The sequence below is a fragment of the Pyrus communis genome, chromosome 10 (assembly GCF_041283825.1).
Source record: "Pyrus communis isolate YQ-2024b chromosome 10, ASM4128382v1, whole genome shotgun sequence".
In the NCBI taxonomy this organism is placed as follows: domain Eukaryota; kingdom Viridiplantae; phylum Streptophyta; class Magnoliopsida; order Rosales; family Rosaceae; genus Pyrus; species Pyrus communis.
Window position 1 is genome coordinate 21,010,572 of NC_142574.1, and position 22,653 is coordinate 21,033,224.

Below are 22,653 nucleotides of genomic sequence, written 5' to 3' on the forward strand. Positions count from 1 at the left end.
AAGGTGACCAAAACGGTCAATTACAAGGATTTAATACCCAAATCCATAGCCCCTAAAAGGCAAGCCACTAAATTCGGGATCCAACCTAAATTCTGCCTTCGCAAAAACGTATATTCCACGTGTCCATTCCTCGTTGGTCCTCCAAATGCATGCCCAATCCCCCTTCAAAACGCTCACTCTTTACCTCCAACACCGCGCACAAAAAAACACAACATAAATTCTGTGTCTTTTTGTCTCCGCCGATTTCTCTTCTTTCTCTATAAGGAATCGATCGGGCGGGCGGAAGTCCCACCCGATTTACGATGGGGAGGAGGAGGAGCTCGCCGGTGAACGTGCTGTTTCAATGGGTGAGGAGGCAGTCAATGAAAGTCAAGGTTTTTCTGGGTAGCCTGCTGGCATTGTGTGCTTTAGTGGCACTGAGGTTTTGGGTGAAGAATCATAACTACTTTGTCATTGCCTCTGAAGCCGTGCATGTCGCCGGGATCGTCGTCCTCATTTACAAGCTCACTACCCAGAAGACTTGCTCCGGTATCTATGACCTTCCTATTCCTTCACAATTTTTTTTTAATTGGGATATTATTTGATTTCTTGGGTTTTATTAATTTGATTTGTCATGATTTCTGCTGGTTTGGAATCGGTTGGTTTTTGTATCCAATTTAATGTCACTAGAGTCGTATGCCTCATAATGTGGGTGTAACGCGTAACTAAAAAAATTTGAGGTTCCACCGTAAAAAAAAAAAAAAAAAAAAAAAAAAAAAAAAAATCAATTTGCAATATATGGAGTAACTCAATTACTTATGAGCACGTGTAAGATCCGTTATTTCTCCGATGTAGATGTGGAATTCACTCTCAACAGTAACACGTTAAGCCCTACTGAGAGCATAAGGTTATGGTGTCACGCCCTGAAATCCCAAGCATGTGACAGAGACACATACCTTGAGATTTTGGGGCGGGGCTTGACATTTGATAGTGGCCCTATATTAATTGTGATGCCATGAAACTCATGACAAAATGGGTACAATTTATGAAGAGGGTATAATTTATAGTTTTGATAAAATAATCATTTAGGATCAGTTGGGGACTCGGTATTTTAGTTGATTATGCTTAGGGATGAACTTCTGTTGAAACAGGTCCAAGAAAAAGAGGGGATTACAGAAAATTGACCAATTACAAAATTAATGAACTCGGTAATTTTATAAAGCCGTTGGGATGATGTTATCAGCACTCTAGGATTATCATCATGTACTCTTTTCTATACAAATTTTCTCAATGTTTAATAAAATTGAAGTGCATGATGACGTTTTTGAAGTGTCAATCTTAATCGTTATTGTGGTAAATAAATCGAAGGGAAGTACGGCTTATGATTTTGCAGTACAATCTGACCTCTAATCTGATGTCCAGTAGTTAAATTCAAGTTTAATCTGACCTCTCATTTGATCAGGTAGTTAAATTCAAGTTTAATCAATATTAGTTGCTATATCTTCGTAATTTCAGAGTAATACATTTGATAATTATCAGCTTTAGTACATAAATTACTTTCAAATAAGCTTTTTGTTAATCAGTTGGTTTCTATTACATGTTCAGGTCTTTCCCTGAAGACTCAGGAACTCACAGCTCTCTTTCTAGCAGTAAGATTATTTTGTGGTACCATGATGGAGGCGGACATTCATACTGTGCTCGATTTTTCTACTCTCGTTTCAACAGCGTGGGTCATGTACATGATACGGTTTAAATTGAAGTCAACCTACATCAAGGAACTCGACAATTTTCGCTTATACTTTGTGGTAAATCTTTAATCTGCTCCCTTTGGCTTAAGTCTTTGTGTATGCATATCCGCATATGAGTATAGTTTTAAGAGAAAATGCGCGCGCACACACACACATGTACATGTGCGTATGTTTCTAATGTTGATTCATCCGTACCGCATACATAGAAAATATTGAAAGACTGGTGCTATTAACAAGCAAACATATGCACCAGCCTCTATAGAGCTTCATTAGAGATTAAAAAATTTCGAGCGAGACTAAATGGATGTAAACATTGAAAATTGCTTGTTATTTGTACTTTCTTTTCCCTACTAAGCATCTCCCTGGCATGATCTTTGCCATTGCGCTTTGCACTATTCTAAAACTTCCTGCCCAGACTGTTGCCACCGCTCCGATTAATGCCTAAGCATTTGAAAATTAAGAAAGCACGCTTAGACCTGCTGAGGCACCTGCCTAGATCGCCTAGCCTGACCAGACCCGCTTATGTCGTGATTCACTTAGACAAAAAATAGATAACTTTCATTTTGCATTGTTGTATACTTAAATGAACACACATTATATTATTGTTCCTCATGTTTTCATTATGTTTCAATACTTCATAATATATATGCTATTTTATTTTGTAGTTTATGATAAAATTATATATATTTTAAGTATAAGCTAACACTTATTTACATAAAATATAATAGATTTACTTAAATCTGCTTAGTCCGCCTAGCCACCCGACCTAGCGTCTTTTAGAACTTTTGTAATAAAACCAAATGACGTCTCCTTGCAAACCGTACGTAGAAAAAGAAAATTAGGCTTCCGATTTGAGAAGATTGAAGCTGCTTCCATATGCATGAGTTACTTTAAATCTGGCCACCCTCGATCCATTGTTCATAGTTAATACCCCTCACTGACAATGTGTTATGATCTTGAATGTACGTGTTTGCTCTGCTTCAACTTTGAAGTACAGAAGTTGGAATTTACAGTGTAACTTTGGAAAAGGTGCAAGATTATTATTTTACCACAAAAACCGCAACGTACGTAATTTCATTTGAATTGCAGGTGGTGCCTGCTGCTATCCTCGGAGTGCTTGTCCACCCATATACACTATATAACCCCATCGGTCGAATCCTATGGGCATTTGGTGGATACATGGAAACCGTTTCAGTACTGCCTCAACTCCGTTTAATGAAGAATGCAAAGGTTCAGATTACTTGAGATTAAAGCTCTTTACCACTCATTTACAAGATTTGCTGATCTTTGTTGTCTTCTGATGATGATTTGCTTTCAGATGATCGAACCATTTACCTCGCATTACGTATTTGCATTGGGCATTTCGAGGTTCTTGGCGTGCGCTCATTGGATTATTCGGGTTGGGCATGACTTGTTAGGTTCGAATAACAGTACATACATAACGTAATGTGTATCGGGCTAATACTTTGCCATTCTCTTCCAGATCTACGAGACTAGAGGAAGATATATATTTTTAGTCGGGAGTGGATATTTCTGGATTTTGGCAGCTTTCCTTTCTGAGATGGTTCAAACATTCATCTTAGCTGACTTTTGTTACTACTACATAAAGAGGTAAGCTGCGGAAAACATCATCTCCTATTCGACCTCTCTGACGTTCAACCCCTCAGATAATGTGATCAATTTTGTTAGCGGAGTCTTGTATACAACGGTCGCATGCAAGAATATCTTATGAACTGCGTACCTTGGGTTACACTCTTATTACCAACCGATTCCCAAGTTCGCGTAACCCTTTAACAATGACTGTGTGTGTTTGCAGTAAAATGGAAGGGCAGCTGATAATGAGGATGCCTCCGGTGTAGAACTAGGGGGCCGTTTTCGGATGACTATAAAAATATCATGTGACATGAGGAAGCGAATGAAGAAATCAAACTACGTGTAATGGCATCTTTTTCTTTCTCCTTTGTTTTTGCTTTTGGGTGTAGTCGTAAGACATGATTACTACTTTTGAGACGTGAACTCTATATCACATATGCGTGTTAGCAATTGACAATCGTAGCTACATCGGCCCCACAATATAAATACCTATGAATTTAGCTAAGATCAATTGTTCACGCACATTTGACCATTGATGATATCTAAACCTCACATGCATATTGCATAGACATTTAGAGATAACTCACATACGCGTTGATAGGATAAGTTGATAGGGTAAGTTGCTTACATACATCTGAATGTTGCCGAGATGTGTACCCGTCATGCGTTAGTGGTAAGAAATTGGTTAGGTCCAAAATGTATAAACAAAATTGCTTAAGCACATATACGAAGCTCAATTCAAACACCTATTTCATACCTATCGAATTTTCTCAAGCAACCAGTAATGTGTAGACCAACTTTTAGACTATATTTGTAAATTATATGATATATTACCAATAGCAAACAAAAATATTAATCAACATTTAAATCACAAAATTTAATTAAAATAGTTAATTTTTCTAATATTACACTTTACACGTGACAGAAACTATTTGGTCTGCCAGAATATAAAAAGCAAACAAATTAGATTGGGCCACGGCGCAACTTAAGATTTCCCCATTAATCGACACGTGGCAACCATGCATCAGTCGTACGCATTTCAAACCAGGTCTATGCGCCACATTCCCTAGCTTTCCCTTTTCGAAACTAACTCACCTCCCGAGACGCCACCACGTGTCCACTGCCATACGTAGACAACCGACCCCAGCCATTCATCTTCCCCCACGTGTTAACATCATCGTACATGAACAGCCTGGACACGTCAACGTCACTCTCCGTGAAATGTGCAGACCAACTTGACCTTGCTGAGCTGCGCCACTCACCATGCGCGCCACGTTTACCCTCTGAATCCGTTGCTCCAGAGGACACGGCATCCAGACTGACACGCCCCCCCGACGACATGTGTCAACGAAGAAACCTGCCACGCAGACTTTTCCTTCTTGGGATTCGTGGAGTGAAAGGGACGGTTGAGATTTGCGAGTAACAGCGAAACCTCGCTCCGCGCGTCCGTACCCCACTGCCAGGCTGACAGATAATAGGCTATCCGTTGTTAGTTTCACGGGAGCCGGGGGCTTACACGTGTCCGTCTCAATCTCTTCATGCAGGTATGCCACGTGGCCCCTCCGAACCTTCGAGCGTGCGCCGTAGCTCCCATTACACTTGAGAAGGGTTTGTTTTCCGCTAAATTAACGTATTAACAGGCAAAACATGATTAATTTTAGCACTAAATCAGGATTAGTGGCTAATCCTATTCACTAAATATATCCAAAATATCCTACGTGTCAACCCACCGTCTCTGTTTCCTTGTGTTTCCCGCACGTGGCCCCCTCTCTCGCTTCCGTCCCATCTATTTCCCCCTTCCCCCTTTTCTCTCCCTCAGAAAATCTGAACCCAAAAAACCCTAGAGATTTTCAGAGCAAAAAAAAAAAAAAAAAAAAGACTTGAAGTTTGAAGTTTGAGTTCTGTAAAAATGGTGAAGGTTTCCGAATCGGTATCGAAAGAGGAGGAGGTTGAACTGGATTTGGGGCTGTCGATCGGCGGCAGCTTCCGAAAACCGGAGAACTCGAAGCTGGCCAAAGGGTTCGACGTAGATCCGAGAAAGGATGAGCACCAAATACTGCCATCCCAACCGAACGCACCATCTCCGTCGCCGTTGGAGTCTTCGGAGCCGGAGAGCGCGCTTCTGGATCCGCATACGAAACGGGAGATGCAGGCGTTGAGAAGGCAGGAAGCGAAGAGGAAGCGGGAGCAGAAGAAAGGCCGGGGACAGAACGATCCCCTAGTGGAGGAGCACCCGGCGGTGAAGAAAGAGAGAACGGAGACGAATGTGAATGTGAATGTGAATCTGAATCTGAGCAACGGACAAACGGAGCTGCGCTGCCCGGTTCAACAACCAGGTCAGTACCCGTACCCGCCGGTCCAGTTTGTTCCGTACATGAACGGGTTCTCGTATCCTTGCGTGATGCCTTGCTGGGCCCCCAGCAGCGGAGGCGGATTCCGGCCCTTTCAGTCGCATAAGGATACGGGGAAGAAGAAGAACGGGTGTGAGACGGAGCAGAATAGTGGGTCGGGTAAAACGGCGCCGGTGAATGGTGGGTTGGGTAAGAAACCGGCGTCAAATGTTTCACCAATGTGTAGTTCCTCCACCGTGTCAGATCATCAAAGCGCAGCTTCTCAAGACGGTATGTTAGGTGGTGGAAGCAGCGAGAGCAAAAGCCATTCAAGCCAGAGCATACAAGAAAACACAGAGCCGGTTTCAAATTCCTTGGAACCCAATTCGGAAGGGAATGAACAAAAACTGAATCCAAAAACAGAACCGAAATCAGAAACCGCAGAAGCATCTCCAACCCCAAAACCCATCTCACCTAAAAAAGAATATTCCCCTCCAATCCCTCCACTGAAGGACGTTACCAAAACGGACCCAATTGCCAAGCCTCCAAAACCCCAGATCAGCAAAAATGGCAGCAGCACCGTTTCCCTTCCCCAAATGCCTTATGTCTCGACGACCGGGACGGGCCCTAATGGGAAAACGGTTCATGGGTTCTTGTACAGATACACGAATTCGGAGATTACCATCATATGCGTCTGCCATGGAACCACATTCTCGCCGGCTGAATTCGTGCAGCATGCCGGAGGCACCGATGTTTCGCAGCCGCTGAGGCACATAACGGTGATCCCTTCTGCTTTTGGATGATGAACTGAAAGATGATCAAGTTATCGACAGACCCTTTTCATTTCTTCTAATCTGCTAGCTAGTTCTCTCTTCTTTTGTTTTTTAATTGTGGTCGATGTGAATTGCTGGGTACGCTGAAAGCGATGAAGGGATACTGGGGGTTTGGGCGGTGTTGATGGAAAATTAATGAGACAAGCTTACTTTTCGCATTATTTGTGTGCAAAGTTGCTAATCTAACTGTGATTGACGTAAAGTTAACATTTTAAGTAGTGTTAGGAAGATTAATTTTTTAAATTAAATTTACAAACTAAATGATGTGATTGTAGATTATTAAATTAATAATTAAGTACCCATTAACGTGTTTATTTTTTTATTAATAATACATAATTTATTTTAAAAAATTTAATCTTCGTAGTATTATTTTAACATTTTTAAGATCAGGCATGCTTGTTTTAGTTCTTTTCAAGATTTTCCTCATCAACCCAATAGAGCATTAAAGTTGTAAAGTATAGATTCCAGCTTATGAAAGTTGGCAAAGTCCGAGTCTGATTCATTTGTCTGTGTTTATGGAGGAATTTTTCAGAGTGCCGGGTACACCAAAAAATTTTGGTGTACCCTCACTCATAATGGTGGACCCCACCTCACTTATTTTTCAATAAAAAAATAAAATCAAATTTTTATGAGTGAGGGTACACCAAAATTTTTTGGTGTACCCGGCACTCCTAAAAATTTTTCGTGTTTATGAACCATTAATGGAGAGGGAATGAACAAGAAGTGACTGAGTACGGAGATGTCACTGAAATTATAAGCATATGAAAAGGGAAAGTGATCTTTACACACTATTATTTTAGTTTTTCATACATTTTTTATTATTATTTATGGTTATAGAATTGAATAAGTTAAACAAAATCAATGATCATGATTAAATATGGATATGTAAGACGTTAAAAAATATGAGTGAAATTACTTCTCTTTTGGAAAATTAATTTGAAAGGAGGACAATCTAAGAAGGAATTTCCCTCAAAGTTTTTTCTTGCAACGAAAAAGGATGGTTACTTTGTTTAGAATGATGTTATTTTTTTAGTACATCGATATTTTTACATTAGGAGGAGGGGGAGTTCAGCTAAACCACATAATAGGCAACCGAATTTGGTATCGAATTCGCCATCCACGAGATTCAAACCTAAGACCTCTCACTTCTAAGCAAAGATGAATACCACCAAACTATAGTATTGTATGACTGTTTTGAATGATGTTTTAACTTAACAAGATGATTGCACCTATAAACACTATGAGAGATTTTTTTCATGTGCTCATACAAGCCTATGAATCGGTATCATGTGTAATAATATTAGCGGAGAGAAATTTATATATTTTTTAGTGTTTTTCTACTTGTATTATGATATTTTGGATGCCGGTTCATGTTCCGAGTACGCTGCAAAATACCTCCAAAACTCTCTTCGCGGAGATATTGTTATAGATGTGAAAATTGTGGGGAAAAATCGGTTGTTGATGTTAAAGCTCCTCATGCTCCTCATGTTAAAGTCCGTACTTTTTGTGTGCGGCATTTGAGTTGGAGAGTATTCGTGCTGCCTTGCAGGAGTATCACGTCTCCGAGCCTGGGATTGCAGTGTCCAAGGAAGTTGATGAACAGGAAGTAAACAAACCCTCCGAGGATGGTTCTCTCTTTCTATTTCTCAAGGAGGAATTATGAGAGCGTGAGAGCGTCGTTTATTTTAGAATTAGCCGGCTCATTATCAGAATCCTGTTAAAAAAAAAAAAAAAAAAAAAGATATCGATTTCCTTTTCGTGATACATAAATAACTTTTTTAAAGCGTTAATAATATTTTACAAATATAAAATGACATCTATCACACGAACATTCAAGAGAGGCTACATGGCACTGATGGAGGGCCCAAAGATAGATTGATTGGGTACCCCAGCTAATGATGTTTTTGGGCTCACACAATAATAGAGTAGCATATTTGCTGAGGGCTCAAGGTGTGTAACGAGATAATTTTTAAATCTTAAGGAGTAACGTGAGCAAAATTAATATCTCGTAATTCATTTTGAAAATTACTCAAAACATGAAAGGTGTGAAATGTAATTAGCTTCCAAAATTTGATGCTTAGATATTAATTTTCTACTCTCGAGTTTAGAATACTTTATTTTTTTTTTTTTTTTTTATACAATGATATATTTACACTAATAGAGTTGGAAAATAAATTGGTATGAAACTTATGATCAAATGAGACGCGAATAAAAAATCTCTCCCTTAGAAGTGACCATAGTATTAAGTGACATATTTCATTAAAATTTACACTTTAACCCCAACAATCAGGGACGGAGCTAGAATTTTCTTCTAGTGGGGGCAATCCAAAAAACAATTAAGAAAACCTTATTGTAGTATGGTTTATACCTATATGATAATAAGGATAATTTCAAATGATGTTGTATCATAATTCCAATATTAAAAAAATTTCAATATAGTAGTGGAAAGTGACAAAGTGATGAGAAAAATATTAATACATGATAGGCAAGAGAGGGGTTTTTTTTCGGTTTAAATGATAGAACAACAACATTTTTGCTCATATATAATTTTGGATATGTAGTATAAGTATTATGAATAGATTTTGGATATTAGATACATCTATTGTTTTCAAAGATAACGCATTAATATTATATAACTGTAGTCTGCAACCAAACAAACGAACTATTTGAGTGGGAGCATCTGCCCTAGTAAGCCTTAATTGGCTCCGTTTGTGCCAACAATTTTCATCCTAAGATAATCAAAATGATTTGAAGAATGAAATAAATAAATGAATAAAAATAAACCTTATTGATCAATCGATTCAAAGAGTTAGCAGATTGGTTGGCGTAACCGAAGAATTCCATCTCTCAAGCTCAAAAAATATACTTATGACGTATTTATTTATTTATCATAAATGAATACGCAAGATATTAGTATTATTTTAAATTTTAACCGACCATGAAATTAGATATTTTATATATAAACAATTAGATATCATATCATCCAAGGACTAAACAGTATATCATTCGATTTATGACGTTTCAATTTCAAGGAAGTAACATGCCCTTATATATTTAAAGTACCCTAATTAAGGAGTTACTGTTTGTCTGTATGCTTGAAACAACAATCATCACAATCATGATTCACTTTTCTTTTATCCAATGAGGATTAGGTTAAAAAAATTGCACTTAGGACTCCACCTTTGTTTTATTTTCTGTCCTCAAATTTTTCTGGTTGGGTATTTCAACACATGTTCTTGGTCGTGGACACTCAAGGACAAGCTGAACTTTTATTTAATTATTTTTTTTAAACAAATGATATTATCTACATTATGAATGAATTAACAATAATATAGTTCAAAATCATCATTATGCGAAAATTGAACCTAAAATCTCTCACGTATAAGTGAAAAGGAATATCACTACTCGTAGTACAAGCTCATCTTTTTATTATTTCTTAGTCCCAATATAATTGAAATTAGATAATAAAAATATATAAATTTATACAAGAGAAACAAAAAATAATTAAAATTTTCCATTTCCCACTCTCATATAAATACCCGAAAACCCTTTTTCTCAATTCCTCTCCCTCTCCCTCCTGTACCAACGCTCTCGCGCCTCTTGGAGATCCACCCAAAACCCTAGAAACCGCCAAACCCCGCCGAGGAGGTGAGAGAAGTCGCTGAGCTCCGCCTACCTTTTCTTCTTCTCTCACCTCACTTCCGCCGATCCGCGCTCAGGTAGCTCTCTCTCCCCTCAAATCTCACATATTTCATTACGCTTTTCACATTTTCAACTGTGTTTTTGTTGAATTTTGCTCGCTTTAGATCTCCATTTGTTTCGTACAAATCTGAACTCGTATGCTTTAGCTGGTAGTGAAGTGATTAGAGCTTCAAAGTTTTTTTATTTAATTTAATTTAATTTATTGCTTAAATGTTTTAGTGTACGAACTTGAGCTGAATTTCACTTAATATTTATTTAGGAAAATATGTATTTAAATTGAGGAATATATTTATATATATACGTATATGTTAATATGTTTTCAGTTAAATTGACGAAAATATGTTTGATTTATTTTTTTACTTGTATTTTTTTAAAGAACAAAGTGTAATTCTTTTGGTGCTGGTAAATTTTTGTATCTCTGTTCTCAAGATCTAGTTCAATTTTTAGGGTTCTACATGTAATGTTTTTGTTTTTGTTTGGTTTCTGGAGGTTGATCAGAGATGGCAACGATGGTGCAGCAAGCCCCAGCTGCAAGCCTCACTCCTACTGCCGATGTTGTATGTATTGATGTTGTACATGAATAGTTGTGAATGAATTATTACCTTATTGATTCTGATGGATGCTAACTGATTTTGAACGGTACATTTTGTTAAATATAGGTCGGTAATGCCTTTGTTCTTCAGTACTACAATATCTTGGAACAATCCCCAGAGCTTGTTCATCGATTTTACCAAGATATTAGTAAGCTTGGTCGTCCGGGAGATGGTGGGATCATGAGCATTACAACCACCATGGAGGTAAGCTCCTTCCAAGACCCTACCTTTAAGATAACTTTGTGTTTACGTCAGATCATATTCATAATTGTTACTAAAGTACAGTATTTGGGGCCTAGATGCCTATGCTGTGGGTATCTTTAAATTTTGTCCACTGAATATGGTGAGAATCTGATTCCTTTGTTCTTTTTTATTACATTTTATTGGGCAGGAAATCAACAAGAAGATACTTGATTACGGAGAGCTCAGTGCAAATATCAAGACTGTGGATGCTCAGGAATCTTACAATGGAGGAGTATTTGTTCTTGTCACTGGGTATTTGACTGGAAAGGACCTTGTAAGGAAGAAATTTACTCAAAGTTTTTTCTTGGCACCACAAGACGTAGGCTACTTTGTTTTGAACGATGTCTTTAGATATGTTGAAGATTCCACCCCTGAAAATGAGGACAATGGATTGGTTGTTGATGTTGAAGTTGAACCTCCTATTACCCCCAAACATGGTATGGCTTAAAATGATTCTTATTTAAATCTTTAAGTGCGTAGTTTTGGTTCAATCTATTTGAGTTTGAGAGTACTCTTTTTGCAGATGCTCCTGCTTTGCAGGACAATCATGTCCCAGAGCCTGTGATTGCAGTGTCTGAGGATGTTGCCAAGGAGGAAGTAATCAAACCTTCTGAAAATGGAGTAGTTTCAGTTGAAGAGGAAGCAGTACCAGAACCTGAAGTTGTCAATGAAATTCCTGATGATTTGCAATTGGTGGTTAAAGTCGAAGCTGAATCTTACTCAAAAGTTGAAGATGAATCCAACCCCAAAGTTGAGGCTGAGTTCAACTCCAAAGTTGAAGCTGAATCTAACTCTAAAGTTGAAGCACCGAAGAAGTCTTATGCCTCAATTGTAAGCAGCTGTTTTGCAAGATCTCATGCTTCTAGATCTTTACATCTGTTATATATGTTTTTTTGGTTGTAGTACTACATTTCTCATTAGTTTGTAATAAATTTGTGCAAAAAGAGTACTTTTCTACTTTCTTTGTTATTGTTCATACTCATCCAGGGTCTTAAACCACTTGTTCCAGCTTAAGAGCATGAAGGAGGGTACTGTCCCATTTTCTACTCCGGCACCCATGAGGTTTGTCCCAAAGAAGCAGGAGCACCAAGTGACTGCTGCTCCAATATCTGCTCCAGTTTCAGAAATAGTATCCAGCCCCAATGCCAGAGAAAATGGGAATTTAGAGCCCGAAGGTGAGAAGTTCATTGTATTAGAGCATCTCCAACAATACTGCTACGTTTTTGTTATTTTAGCTAGTCCAATGACCCAAATGTTAATTTGGCTAGCCACCACTTCCAACAATACCAGCCATTTTAGGTTAAGTTAAAATATTTTAATATTATTTTTTCCTAAACTTAACACCCCAAGCCCTTTTTCTTCTATTGAAGCCTCCAAACAATACACTTTTATAGTTTTTAATGTTTGGCAAAAACTTAACTCTATCTCCTAGCTAAATCTAGCTAGTGACTGTTCACAAAGTTAAGATAGCTGATCATTTAGCTAACTCGTTGAAGCTTGATTTTTCTGCATTTTTTTTGTTAAAGTAGCCAAAAAGCCTTATTTGGCTAGGTTGTTGCAGACGTACTTTCTGTTACACATCTCGTATGTTTGCATTAGTTGATACAATTGTAAATTTTGTTTTCTTGAACAGCTGAAGGTTACTCTATCTACATTAAAGGTCTGCCAATGGATTGTACAAATACTGTAATTGAGAATGAGTTTAAGAAATTTGGACAGATCAAGAAGAATGGTGTGCAAGTTAGAATTTTAAGGGTTTGTGATTTATCAACTCAAGTTTCTCTGTTGTTTGATGTTGGCAATCCTTCTGTGAATGATAAACTTAACGTTCTCTTCATCATTTCAACAGGGGTTCTGTTTTGGCTTCGTGGAATTTGAGGCTGCAAGTTCTGTGCAAAGTGCGATGGAGGTATTTAACAGACATTGACCCACTATCCTTTTTATGATTCGCTATCTTGGACGCTTGAACATATCTATTGCTGTATTTCTTTGAACCCTACGGAATAGCAAATGACACAAGAAATTTGCTTGTGAATTCTGAATGCGTTTATATTTAATCCTTTGATATAACAAGTCTTTATGTTCTTGTATATTTGAAGTTATTGTGCTAATAATATTTTTGCGTTGGTGTTTTTAGGCTTCACCCATCGTGATTGGTGGACGCCAAGTTTTTGTTGAGGAAAAGCGATCAACTCGAGGTGAGTTGAATTTTGTGTTCAACATTATGTGTCTATTTCTAGCTTTCATGTTTCTAATTGTTTATGCTCGTCCCTTTATTTATGCAGGGAGGGGACGGTTTTCCGGAAGGGGAAATGGGAACGGGTACAGGACTGAGGGACCAAGAGGACGTGGAGGCTATGGAGGTGGTAGGGCTTATGGTCGTGGCGATTTCAATGGTGGTCGTGGCGATTTCAAGTCTGATTATGGAAGTAGGAGTAGCAATAGGGGAGGATCATCGGGCCGTGGAGGAGATGGATATCAGAGGTCTGACAATGGTGCTCGTGTGAATCGTTCTGGTGGGGTAGCGGTTAATGCAGCAGCGAAAAGCACAGTACCACAGGTGTCTGCCTCAGCTTGAGAACGCCTCAACTTTTGAAGTTTGGTCGCAAACGGAGAGCGATTAAATTCTATTCCTTTTTGTCAATGGTGAAGTAATTGGGTAGGCACTGAGAGGGCCGTTTCTGATCGTTTTGTGGATGAACCAACCACCTAGGATATTTCCCTAGGATTTTCTTGACCTTTTTTTTTTTTTTTTTTTTCTTTTTCTTTTCGGGTTTTTATATCGGAGCTATTTTGGAGGCGATAGAGGTGTTAGATTTTGTGCTTAGTATATTTTGGATAAAGTACTTGTAGCGCCATTGGTCTTTATGCGGATGGAAATGGAAATGACAATAGGGGTTCAAAATTTCAAAGTGCTTATATTTTGTTGTAATGGCTGTCCCATCCCATGTTGTATGTTTCCGTGATTGCTATGTGGCCATAATATTTGCGGATGATTTTGATCTCTGTCATTGATTTTATAGCTTTCTATGGTTTTGTAGATCAAAATTAAATGAATTTAATGACCGCTTCCTAGAATTAAAGTCAAAAGAATAACCGATTAGATTGCATCAGGAGGAGAACAACTTATATGGAGGGTTTGCTGCTTCTTCGTACGTTCTCTTCTTGGGTTCTACTCGGATAACAGGATGCTGAACACATCTATTTCCATTTCGCATTCTCTGGTTTGATCCGTTGGTGGAGAATCGTAACTATGCCTTGACTTGTCGGTGGCGAATCAGAAGGTGGTGGCGGTGGATCCGATGGTGGTTAAGCCTGTACATCGGCCAACTTTGAGTTTTCAGTTTTCTTTAAAGCTTATATATGGGCCAAATTTTTTTCGTTTGTATGACTGCACTTTCAGGCTTTTTGAATAATAAATCACTCCAGGTAGCAAACGTTTGAGCATCAAAATCAGATGAACGATTCCGATGACTTTCCTCGGCGATAATTCGTTTCCAGTGTCGACGAGAATTTGTCTCCAGTCTCGTGCCGAAAAGAAATGTAAGGGATTTCTATTCACATAAAGCTAAACAATTTTAACAATTTGTACGCACTGGTAATCCAGACCAGGAGATTCTTATGATTTCACTAAATTTGGGGAAATTGGTAAGCATTTAGTAGTAAGTAGTAGCCGCACCTGCAGTGTTATGACAAAGTAGCAATTATGCCATTGTTAGACGAGACATCATATAGCCGATGAAGATAAATATAATTTTCGGATACTTCGTTTAATAGACGAATGTCACAATGATATGACAAGAAATGGACGAACAAGAAGCGACGTATTTTGCAGTTTACCGTAAATGTCCACCAACTTCAGTAATTATCATCTTCCAAGTGAACTTTAAGTTGTATGAAACAATAAAAAGAAGACCTAGATTAACATGGAAAACAGGTATGCTACACTTAGATTGATGCATATCGTCCCTATACTATGAATAATTAGTAAACGTGCAACGAGCAACAATGGAATCCAAAAGAGGGATAGCTTACGAGCTGTAGGACTAGCATTGGCAGATCCTCCAACTAGAGCTTCAACAAACCCGATTCATTTAGAGGCCAAAATTGCAGGCCTGAACAAACTCCATATCATAATCGACGTGTTTTTCCCAGAGTGGCTTGAACTGGCTCATGGCAATATCAAGCCAAGGCTTCATATTCCCGTTGAAGTGCACCACTGCAGCATTGCGAATCTCGTCCATGCTGATGCTCGGATTATAGCCAAGTCCCAGAACGTGCCATGACTTGTCTAGTGGCTTTGTTGTCGAGTAAAATGTGATTAAACCTGGGGGAAGTGTCCCCAATTTCCACAGACTACGGTTCTCGTTCTGCAATGAGATCATCATCCCTAGTCAGTGCTACTTAATAGATAGGAAAAAACACACACAATTAATGGAGATATCGCAAAACAGAATAATTCATAAGAATGACATGATAGCATCTAATAAGCATTATGAGTACGTTTCCCTTCTCCTTTCACTGCAGCTGGAGGTACATTCTTTACCATGGATCCCCTAAAGATACCAGTACGGCAACTAAAAGCTGCAGATTCGAAACAACAAAAACTACAAAATGCACAGTATGCACAATCAAACAGTTTTTACAAGATCTGCATATATACAATATGAGATACCACAATATTGATTTCAAAATGTAAAAGTTCTAGACACAAATTTGACCAAAAGAAAAGTAATCTCTTACCAGATTTTGCCAGTAATGATACTCAGCAGTACAATTTTGCTTTCTCCAAGCATCCAAATCAAAGAAGTTCATTCCATAAGCCCACGCGCATGCCTTGGGATTAAACTTCTCCTTAATCAAAGGATGTGAGAAATTCATGTACTGTGCGTACCGATGAAATGACCCAAAACATGTCTCAACCGCCCCATTCACCTTCCCATCCATATCAATCCTCCAGAGACCAGTTAAATCCTTCTGAACCACTATATCGTCATCCAAGAATAGAATCCTGTGCAATTTTGGGTACATTTCCGGCAAATAAAACCTCAAATGGTTCAATATGGACAAATACTTGGGGTTCCTGAACTTCATGTTTGTTGCGTCTTTGGTTGCATTCTCGAGCTTATTTTCAAAGTAAAATGACTGCAACTTCGCATTCTCTAATTGCTTTAGCACCGGCACATATGAAGAATTCAAAAACTTGTAATCCTCCACAGCCTTCACTTCAACATGTGACCCATTATAGTCCTTGCTCTTAAACATAACCTGCATTGCTCCGAGGTTCATCTTATCAGTCACGACATGGAACACATGTTTCCATGGCTCCTTGGCATTCTTCACTGCCGAATTCACCACCACTGATGCTGCAATCACATTATCCGAAAATATAGCATAATGATATAGATTGGGATCCTCAATTTCCGGCGGGATTGGCTTCCCTTCATCAGTGTACTTCTCCGGATGCGCAATTCGCTCCTCCATTAGCCGCATTGCCACACAATGCAAGCTCTTGGGGATCGATTTCGCGGCAATCAAGCTCGAGAAAGCCCCTTGCTTCTTAGCCTTCGTCAGCTGCTCGTTCACTTGGAAAATGGTGTCCTTCAGCTTCTGAATCTTGAGCTGGTTATCAAAAGACTCTTTCGCTTCAGCAATTATTTGTCTGGTTACTTTGATTCGCTCCTTCACTTCCTTCTCGAACTGCCGCAACACCGATTCGTCGATGTTGAGAGCGTCGGATTCGAACAGAGCGCGATAGGCGGGCTTGTTCATGAGATCCGAGTAGTTTCGTGAGAGATCGGCGAAGACCCGAACCAGCTTCGAGTTCTCGAGCTTCAGCTTCCGCGCATAGCTCGCGTACGCTAGGGCTAGGGTCCGATGATCGTCCGCCTGCTTCCGGATCTGGTCCAGCCGGGGTTTCAGTGGATCCGATTTCAGAGCCAGCACGGTCCTTCTCGTCGATCCAAATCCACCAAATGAACCGGAATCGAAACCCTAATTCACAATTACCATCAATACATCAAACATTGCTGTGATTTAAATAAAAATTATGGTACTAATCCAGTTCCAGCTCGGGAACGAAAACCGAAAATCGAAACGATTGGATCCGGAAACAAAAATCGGGAACTTAAAACTCCAATGAAGCAGAGAAGCAGTGAAAGTGCGAATGATGAGTAGTAGAGATACACTTACCGAGTCGCCGAGATCGGAGGAGTCGGTTCGGGAAGTGAAGACAAAGGAGAGTGAGAAGACGAAGACAACGGCGACTGCAATGGCCATGGCAAGCACTCTGAACGACACGACGGAGCTCCGCGCGGCTGCTCCTCTACTGCTGCCGGAGAATCGAAGGTTCGCCATTTTTCGATCTGCGGCTTCTCTGTGAGAATCTCACTCAGACTCAGTGTCGGACACGGGGTCTGACATTAATTTTTTATTTTTGATTTATTTTTTTTGGTTTCTGTTAATTATTAACTGTAAAACGCGGATCGGCGAGTGCGACTTGGCGGTGCTTATTAAAATCTAATGATGTGGGGCCCATGTAACTCCTGTGATTTTGACTTTTCACTTGTTGGTTAGTGGGATTTGGGTGTTTATTAATTAGTTAACTACGCATTATCTCTCAAGTGGAATTTTCCTAATTTTCTACCTTCCTTTATTAATCTGCCACACAGTAATCAGTTTAATTAATTGTTAATTAACCTCAGTTATTGCTAAAGAGAAAAGAAAACATAGTCAATTAACAAGTAATCACTAGTCATTGAACATAAATTGCTATGTTGTTTGGATTTGATTTTGCATCCACTCAATTCATATACTATAAATTGTTGGATGAGAGAAATATTCAGGATCATGATTAATGTTTGGATAAATGTTCAATTAATTGCATAATCAATTTAGGTTTAGAATCCTAGTCTAAGATGGCGAAGACTTAACGCCAATAGAGTCTCGGCCGAGAATACTTCCGAATATATTAAGAATATGTTGAAGAATTGAAATATTATTAGAATTTTACAACTTGGCAGACTTAGGCATCAAGGAAATTTGTTCCTATAAATATAGGAGGTTTAGCTAGGCCAAAACCCCTGCTCTATGCGAAATTTGTTCCTTTGTTCTTATATACATTGTAAACAATAACAAATATCATGTGACATTTTATAACCCAAGGGAACTCCATCATTAAAAGAGCATTCATTAAAAGAGCATCCTCCTAACTCCATTATTAGAGAACCAAGGACTTTACCGTGAGGGGCCTTCCTCTTTTTACCAAGAAAATTATCAAAGCACCTCTATGCACTCACTATATGTGCTAGATGTATGCACAATGATAAATGATGGATCCAAGCCATTAAAATAAAAACCACTCGATAAAGGTGTGGGGGAATGACTTGACTTCTTAATAAACTTTATATAGAAATAAAATTGGTAACTAGAAAACTTGATAAAAAAGGATGAGATGAGAAAGAGATGATGGAAACAGAGGAACAAACTTATTTTATAGTTAATTTAAGCATTAGATCATGAACACACAAAACATATTTACTTGTGATACTCTTACCCATGTACACACAAAAATTACCACTTGAATTTAGCATTAACCAAAGTAACTCCAAAAATCTAATTTTTCTTTTTTATAAGACGACTTATATTCTAAACTGCTCTAATTTATAAGTTAGAAGGGAGATACGAACTTAAAAACAAGAGAGACGAGTGCAACACCGTTCTAGGCTACTCGGTTCAGTGATGCCCCTTCTTGCCATGCTTGGTGACATGGTGCAACCATCCAAACCCTTTTAGGGCCTTGGAAAACTTGACCAGATTAGGCCTCCCCATTCCCAAATTCATCTTCCCAGCTGAGAGTTTCAATGCTTGCATGCAGCACAACTGCCCATCAAACTCTCCCTCTTCCTCTTCATCATTGCTCTCAACTTTCCCATTTTTCCCCTTCTTTGACTTGCTTTTTTTACCTTTCACCACTTTTAATGATTCTGTCTCATCATATGTCTCCCAAAGCATGTCCATCCCCTCTCCTCCTTCTCCTCCATCCACATTTTGATGCCTTTCCTCAAAAAGCTTGCATGCCAGTGTCCTCCTCCACTCCTTCTCTTTCCTCATTGATCCAAAACTTCCCAGATTTGGACTCGTGTTGAAGTAACATTCTCCAACATTTGATCCTAGGGTTTGGGGATTTAACCTGGATTCCCCAAGATTTGATCCTAGGGTTTGAGAATTTACCATGGATAGTTTGGAATTTAACTCACCTCCATCACCCAAATAATCCTTGGATTCTCTTCTTCTCACAGGCCTCTTTTCTTTTCCTTCTTGTTCTTCAACTTTCTTGGATTCTGTGCTTGGTGGTGGCCTGATCACTTCTTCTTCCTCTTCCTTTGTGCACAAGTTTTCTGACCAATTCTCTTCTTCTTGTACGAATGCCTCAGCTGGGATTTCGAACTTGTCTTCGAAAACATCACTTGCAGCATCAAAAACATCAGAAGCACCATCAGCTTCATGACTTGACACATCTTCAACTTGTGCTTCAAAGACTTGTGAGCAATTTTCTTCAACTGGGGTCTCGTTGCTTTCGAACGTCGGTGTGTCAAACACGATTTTATAGACTTCGAGCTCCACAGAAGACCGAAATTCTTCGTGATCATGATCACGATCACCACCATCACTATCATCAACTTTAGACTTCTGCAACCCTTCCAAAACAGTTTGGTAGGCGGTGACAAGACAACCCAGTTTAAATTTCGACGAATCGGAATTAGCAACATCGTTTTGGACAGTGAGATAAGCCAACACAAGAAGAGCTGTGGTGACAAAGAGAGGAGATAGAAAAGAAAGGAGCTTGAGGAGGTACGGTGAGAAAAAAATGAAGTAGGAGACGTAAAGTGGGTGTGACAAAATGCAGAAACAAAGACTGAACAAGTCAGCGAGAAGACTGGAGATTTTGGTTTCCTTGGACGTGTTTGGTTGGAAAGAAAATTTTGACATTATGTTAAGAGAGGAAAGAAAATTTGAGAAGGATCGATGGATGAATGGATATTGATTTGGTGTTTTGTTTGAGTAAGAGAGAGGAGAGAGTGTGAAATTGCAAGTGACAGCGGCGTGAATAAAGGAAATAGACTGGAAATTAATATCCTAAGGGTTGGTTTGGTATTGCTGTGCTTTGAAAAAAAACTGTTTCTGTTGTGCTGTGAAAATAAGTAGTTGTGAAATAAAGTAGCAGAGTGTTTGGTAAACTTTTTTGTAAAAGTGCTTTTGAAAAAAAAAACGGTATTATAGTGTTTGGTAAACTTTTATGTAAAACAAATGTGAAAAAAGCCAGTTTTTCAAAGCTAGGTTTTGCAGCTTCTTGTTTTTGGCTTTTTTTCACCCCAAACTGTGAAAAAAGGCTGAAGCTGAATGTTTACCAAACACAAAAACAGCTCTCAGCTTTTTTTGATACCATCTTTTTTCAGAATCACCTTAGTACCAAACCAGGCTTAAGGGCTGGTTTGGTATTGCTGGATAAGCAGTTGTGAAATAAAGCAGCAAAGTGTTTGGTAAACTTTTTTGTAAAAGTGCTTTTGAAAAAAAAAAAAAAAAAAAAGCAGTATTATAGTGTTTGGTAAACTTTTATGTAAAACATGTGAAAAAAAACCGGTTTTTCAAAGTTGGGTTTTGCAGCTTCTTGTTTTTTACTTTTTTTTCCACCCAAAACTGTGAAAAAATGCTGAAGCTGAATATTTACCAAACACAAAAACAACTCCCAGCTTTTTTTGACACCAGTTTTTTTCAAAATTACCTCAGTACCAAACCAGGCCTAAGACCATCTCCAATCCTTGGAGTAAAATATAAAATTTTTAACCCATAAAATTTAAGTTTTAACCTAGAAACAACTTCTATACTCCAGCTTTTTTGGCTTAAATTTTTTAACCCGAGGTTATTAAAGAATAAATTTAGGCTAATTTCTTTTTCCGAAGTAAAATTTAAAAAAAAAAAAAAAATTATGTATACTATCTTAATTTAATTTTGTGAATATTTTAATCTAAAAATATTTAGATTCCAATAAATATTGAAGATTCAATAATTTTATAGAGTTTTTGAGTGAATTTTTATTTAAATAATTTTTTAAATCGTTTTAGCCATTAGATTTAATTTGTGGCTGTTAGATCTTTTTTTTTTTTACCATTACACTACTACAAAATGGACTTATTGTGGAAATTTCCATACAAGGGTTGGTGTGGAAGACTCCTTTTCATGAATCATTACCATTGCCTACTGAGTTCGTTAATAACTTAATTATGTCAATACCGACGACGACCTAACACATGATGACTTGGAATAAATATATTAATTATTTTATGTATTTTAAGTATTAATTAAACTATGTTTCAATTAGTATGTGATGATATTTTATAATAAATTATATTTCTGTTTTCTATTACATTTTATTCAAGTTAAATTTTATTTATTAAAATCTTAAAGTGTTATATGAGATAACACAAAAACAAAGAGCTGGTTATTTTTTTTCTTTGAGTTAATTTGAAATATTCGGTGGGAAATTTCCCGCTTATTTTGCACAAGGAAATGGATTAAGAGACTTAGGGTGTGTTTGTTTGCCCTTTCTAGCTTTCACTAGACTAGACTAGATTAAGTTTTTGTGTAAGCCTGTGTTTGGTTTCAGCAGAGACTAACTTTAATGGGACAAAGTGGGACTCGCATGGACTAACGGGTTCGCTAAAGGGTCTTAGCGAGACCCCCCAATTTTGGGCGGACTGCTAAGACCAATGAGCTTCACTTCGTCTCTCACCGCTTCGCCTGTTCTGTCTTCTTCTTCCTCACTTGCTCAACCATTTTCAAAACTAGATAGCGCAGTCTGAAACCCAGAATTTGACCCAAAATTCGAAACAGCCTAGAATTTGAAACCCATTTTCAAAAATTCAACGAAGAATTCAAAACAAAAAACAAAAGCAAATTTACAGAATTGTTGTGCATCTATCGTTCCATCAGTTGCACATTAGTTGTTCCAATACCACCAAAATCCAAATCGCGCCATGGGATCTGTTGTTTTTTTTTATTTGTTCATTTTGCTTAGCTGTGAGAGGGGGAGTTTTTGTTGACGACGAGTGGCACCAATACCTCTGTTCTAAAAGGGAGAAAGAGGAAGTGAAGATGTGAGAGAAAGTAAAGAGGGAGAGGGGTGTCGTTTGCAAAGTTGTGAGAACGAGGAAAGGGGGAAACGGTTGTGAGAGAGAAAGGGTAAGCTCCTCCCAGAAAAGAGTAGATTGAAGCTGCAGAATATTAAAAAAAAAAATCTAATGCAGAAGATATTTTTATAATTTAAAAATGAATTAAAAATAATAAAAAAAATTAAGAGTTTTAAATTTTTTTTATTTTAGTCCGACACTGCACCAAACGCTTCACTAAGTTAGTCCAACTTAGTCTAGTCTAAGCCAGTCCAGCTTAATCCCTGAAGTTAGTCTAGTCTGCAACAAACGCACCCTTAGTGTCAGTTTTAACCGGCACTATCATCTTTTAATTCGATGCAAGTTTTATTAAACCGACACTATGTGAATTTCAAAAAGTGTGTCAGAAGTTGGTGTCGGTTACGACCGACACCAACTTTAATTTAAATCGATGCCGTATTTTC

The 22,653-nt window shown here is 38.2% G+C and overlaps 5 protein-coding genes across 6 annotated transcripts; 3 read left to right on the forward strand and 2 right to left on the reverse strand.

Annotated features, from left to right (window-relative positions):
* Nucleotides 1-226: 226 nt before the first annotated feature.
* On the forward strand, nt 227-3,782 carry LOC137727335 (uncharacterized). The gene is made up of 6 exons (XM_068466202.2): nt 227-528; nt 1,585-1,784; nt 2,817-2,957; nt 3,046-3,126; nt 3,211-3,338; nt 3,544-3,782. Exons 1-6 carry the CDS (start codon nt 303-305, stop codon nt 3,584-3,586), a joined length of 819 nt encoding a protein of 272 aa, XP_068322303.2. The 5' UTR covers nt 227-302; the 3' UTR covers nt 3,587-3,782.
* Nucleotides 3,783-5,105: 1,323 nt separating this feature from the next.
* LOC137727322 (uncharacterized) lies at nt 5,106-6,644 on the forward strand. The gene has a single exon (XM_068466187.2). The coding sequence runs from the start codon at nt 5,230-5,232 to the stop codon at nt 6,451-6,453; it is 1,224 nt and encodes a 407-aa protein (XP_068322288.2). The 5' UTR covers nt 5,106-5,229; the 3' UTR covers nt 6,454-6,644.
* A 3,360-nt stretch (nt 6,645-10,004) lies between these two features.
* On the forward strand, nt 10,005-14,027 carry LOC137727572 (nuclear transport factor 2). The gene is made up of 10 exons (XM_068466412.2): nt 10,005-10,202; nt 10,675-10,742; nt 10,845-10,982; nt 11,170-11,458; nt 11,545-11,852; nt 12,031-12,196; nt 12,655-12,776; nt 12,871-12,930; nt 13,159-13,219; nt 13,307-14,027. The coding sequence occupies exons 2-10, from the start codon at nt 10,686-10,688 to the stop codon at nt 13,597-13,599; spliced, it is 1,494 nt and encodes a 497-aa protein (XP_068322513.2). The 5' UTR covers nt 10,005-10,202; nt 10,675-10,685; the 3' UTR covers nt 13,600-14,027.
* A 739-nt stretch (nt 14,028-14,766) lies between these two features.
* On the reverse strand, nt 14,767-17,506 carry LOC137727571 (galacturonosyltransferase 8). 2 transcript variants are annotated; one of them, XM_068466411.2, is made up of 3 exons: nt 17,214-17,506; nt 15,765-17,015; nt 14,767-15,391 (listed from the first exon to the last, which is right to left on the reverse strand). In XM_068466411.2, the coding sequence occupies exons 1-3, from the start codon at nt 17,376-17,378 to the stop codon at nt 15,116-15,118; spliced, it is 1,692 nt and encodes a 563-aa protein (XP_068322512.2). In that variant the 5' UTR covers nt 17,379-17,506; the 3' UTR covers nt 14,767-15,115. The 2 variants fall into 2 exon arrangements, with proteins under 2 accessions (XP_068322512.2, XP_068322511.2); XM_068466410.2 differs by having other exon boundaries at nt 17,208-17,504.
* A 983-nt stretch (nt 17,507-18,489) lies between these two features.
* Nucleotides 18,490-20,122, reverse strand: LOC137727349 (uncharacterized). The gene has a single exon (XM_068466215.2). It carries the CDS (start codon nt 20,010-20,012, stop codon nt 18,756-18,758), a length of 1,257 nt encoding a protein of 418 aa, XP_068322316.2. The 5' UTR covers nt 20,013-20,122; the 3' UTR covers nt 18,490-18,755.
* Between the last annotated feature and the right edge of the window lie 2,531 nt (nt 20,123-22,653).